The 2,510-nt window shown below is 40.4% G+C and overlaps 1 protein-coding gene across 1 annotated transcript; it reads right to left on the reverse strand.

The window, feature by feature from the left end:
• Positions 1-741: 741 nt before the first annotated feature.
• On the reverse strand, positions 742-1,521 carry LOC117885552 (olfactory receptor 11L1-like; the record flags this gene model as incomplete). The annotated part of the gene is made up of 1 exon (XM_034786819.1): positions 742-1,521. A coding segment is annotated over one exon (780 nt), but the record flags the coding sequence as incomplete, so codon positions are not given.
• Between the last annotated feature and the right edge of the window lie 989 nt (positions 1,522-2,510).

Here is a 2,510-nt window from a genome sequence, read left to right on the forward strand (position 1 = left end):
GCTAGCCAGAGATTTCATCTTCAGTCCATTTGCTTCCCTTATCACTTTTCTGCAATTCCTAACTTCTAAATAAAAACCTATTTTTTAATCCTTACCTTCTGTTTGCAAGTTCAGTATATTTTGAGTGGTAGAAAGCATAAGAGTTTAAAGAATAAATTCAGGGTGGCATAATCATGAAAGGTGGAAGAACTGTCTACTATATAAGTCACTGGTCATGAGTATTGGGGATTTGATTACAATTACTGGCTCAACCACAGATTTTCTGTGGCAACTGCCCTGCTGTAAATTCGGATAGTAAATTTGAAATACTTCCCTACCTCAGCAACCAACCATCCCTTTGACCTAGATTAAGGAATACTGGGTTGGTAGCCAGGAAGTGCCAGATAGGTGCAAATAAGTCTATGAATTTCATAGCATATATTATTGTGCAATGCCTCATAATTCCCTTAGAATCATTTGAGAATTCAAGACTAAACTCTTATTTTACTTTATATTCTCACTTTGGCTGGGTGCAGGGATTTAGCTAAAATATGCCTTCCCATGATCAATAAGTAAAACGCAGTTCATTTTTTTTAATTTTAGTTTTTAGTATTGATGGATATTACACTATCAAATCTTTGCCCCTCCTCGCGTGTTATAAGCTCACACTACCAAAGACCTACCAAGAAATAAGCACTGCACAGATCTTGGGTATTAAACAGTGCATCAGCTCCGCTCATCACCTTTCAGTCTTAAAAAAAATCAGTTGGGAATTCTTGTAAAATCTGAACATTTACAGACAATTTTTCTCAGCGCCTCCTTCACCTTTTTGTTCCTCAGGCTGTATATAAAGGGATTGGTCATAGGGGTCAGGATTGTATAGAAGACAGAGAACACTTTGTTGAGGTCTCTGAGCGTGTTGGTTTTGGGCAGCAGATACACGATCATTAGTGTCCCATAGAACATTGTCACCACAATAAGGTGCGAGGAGCAGGTGGAAAATGTCTTCTGCCTCCCGGTGGTGGAAGGGATGGTCAGGATAGTGGAGATGATACAAACGTAGGACACCACAGTTAATGCGAATGGAGGCAGGGTGAATAGAACAACCAGGATTGTAATGACAAGCTCTATCAGGTAGGTGTCAGAACAGCAGAGATTGATTATTTGTGTGGATTCACAGAAGAAATGATCAATTTCATTGGGACCACAGAAATTTAGTTGTAACATAAGGCATGTTATGATGGCAATAGCCAGACATCCATTTATCCATGACCCAGCTGCTAGCTGGCGGCACAATCTGCCATTCATAAGCGTTGCATAGTGCAGAGGTTTGCATATTGCTAAATACCGATCGTAAGACATCATTGCTAGGAGGTAGCACTCAGTAGCTGCAAAGAAACTGGCAAAATAAAATTGCGCAATACAGCCACTGACAGAAATGGTTCTGTCTCCAGTCAGGAGACTGGCCAGTACCCTGGGCAGGATGGTGGAGGTGTAGCAGGTCTCCAAGCAAGACAAGTTCCCCAGGAAGAAGTACATGGGGGTGTGAAGGTGCTGATCAGCCACAACTACCACCACAATGAGGATGTTCCCGGCAATGGTCACAATGTATATCATGAAAAACAGCAGGAAGAGAAGGATCTGCAGTTGTGGGATATTCCTGAACCATAGGAAGATGAACTGTGTGACAGCTGTTTCATTTTCCCGTTCTCTGTTTGCCATGGCATGTGTCTAGGAGGGAAAAAGAAGAAGAGAGAAATAGTTCTTGAATTTGATCAGGCAAAACATATTTAAATTTTACTCCATCCTATTGTGCCATACAGGTGGGGACACTGAAGCTGAAGGTTCAATAATAGAGCTTGCATTTTGACTCAGCTTACAAAAAAAGTATTGATAGGCTTTTCTCAGCAGGTTTAACAACCTGTCATCCTCTCTCAGCTCAGACAAGGGACTCATTATGATGGTCAAGGGTCTGAGTACTGGATGGCTATCTAGACTCACATACAGCTTTGGTTTGTGTAGCCTCATATTTCAGCTCCTGACATACTAAACCAGGACAAATTTTGTCCAAGTGTTGGGGAGCCATTTCTGAGAAGTGTTTGACACCACAAGTCTAGGCGTGGTGGTCAGATTAGGTGTGGCTATATCTAACTGTCCTTTCTGTCCTTCAGATCTATGAATCTAGCAGATCTATGAATCTATCTCTATGGTTATTTCACATTATGACCAAGTTCTAAAATACAAAAATATCTGAGTGGACAATGTATTAGTATTATGACAATACTAATAATGGCTAAAAACACTTTTCATTGTGTGAGTCGGAGAAGCTGAAAGTGTGATTAAATTATGCACAGTCCACAGCTGAGAATCCACTCTCTAACATGAATATGTCATATATTCAGGCTGTGATTTTCACAGCATACTAAGCAAATTAGGTACCCAACAAGTTGTCCACCATAGTCCGAGTTGGGAATTTTTCAGTGAAATGTGTTGTTGAAACCAAAACTTCCCATCAAAATGTATCAAATTCA

The sequence above is a fragment of the Trachemys scripta genome, chromosome 12, assembly GCF_013100865.1.
Source record: "Trachemys scripta elegans isolate TJP31775 chromosome 12, CAS_Tse_1.0, whole genome shotgun sequence".
In the NCBI taxonomy this organism is placed as follows: Eukaryota; Metazoa; Chordata; order Testudines; family Emydidae; genus Trachemys; species Trachemys scripta.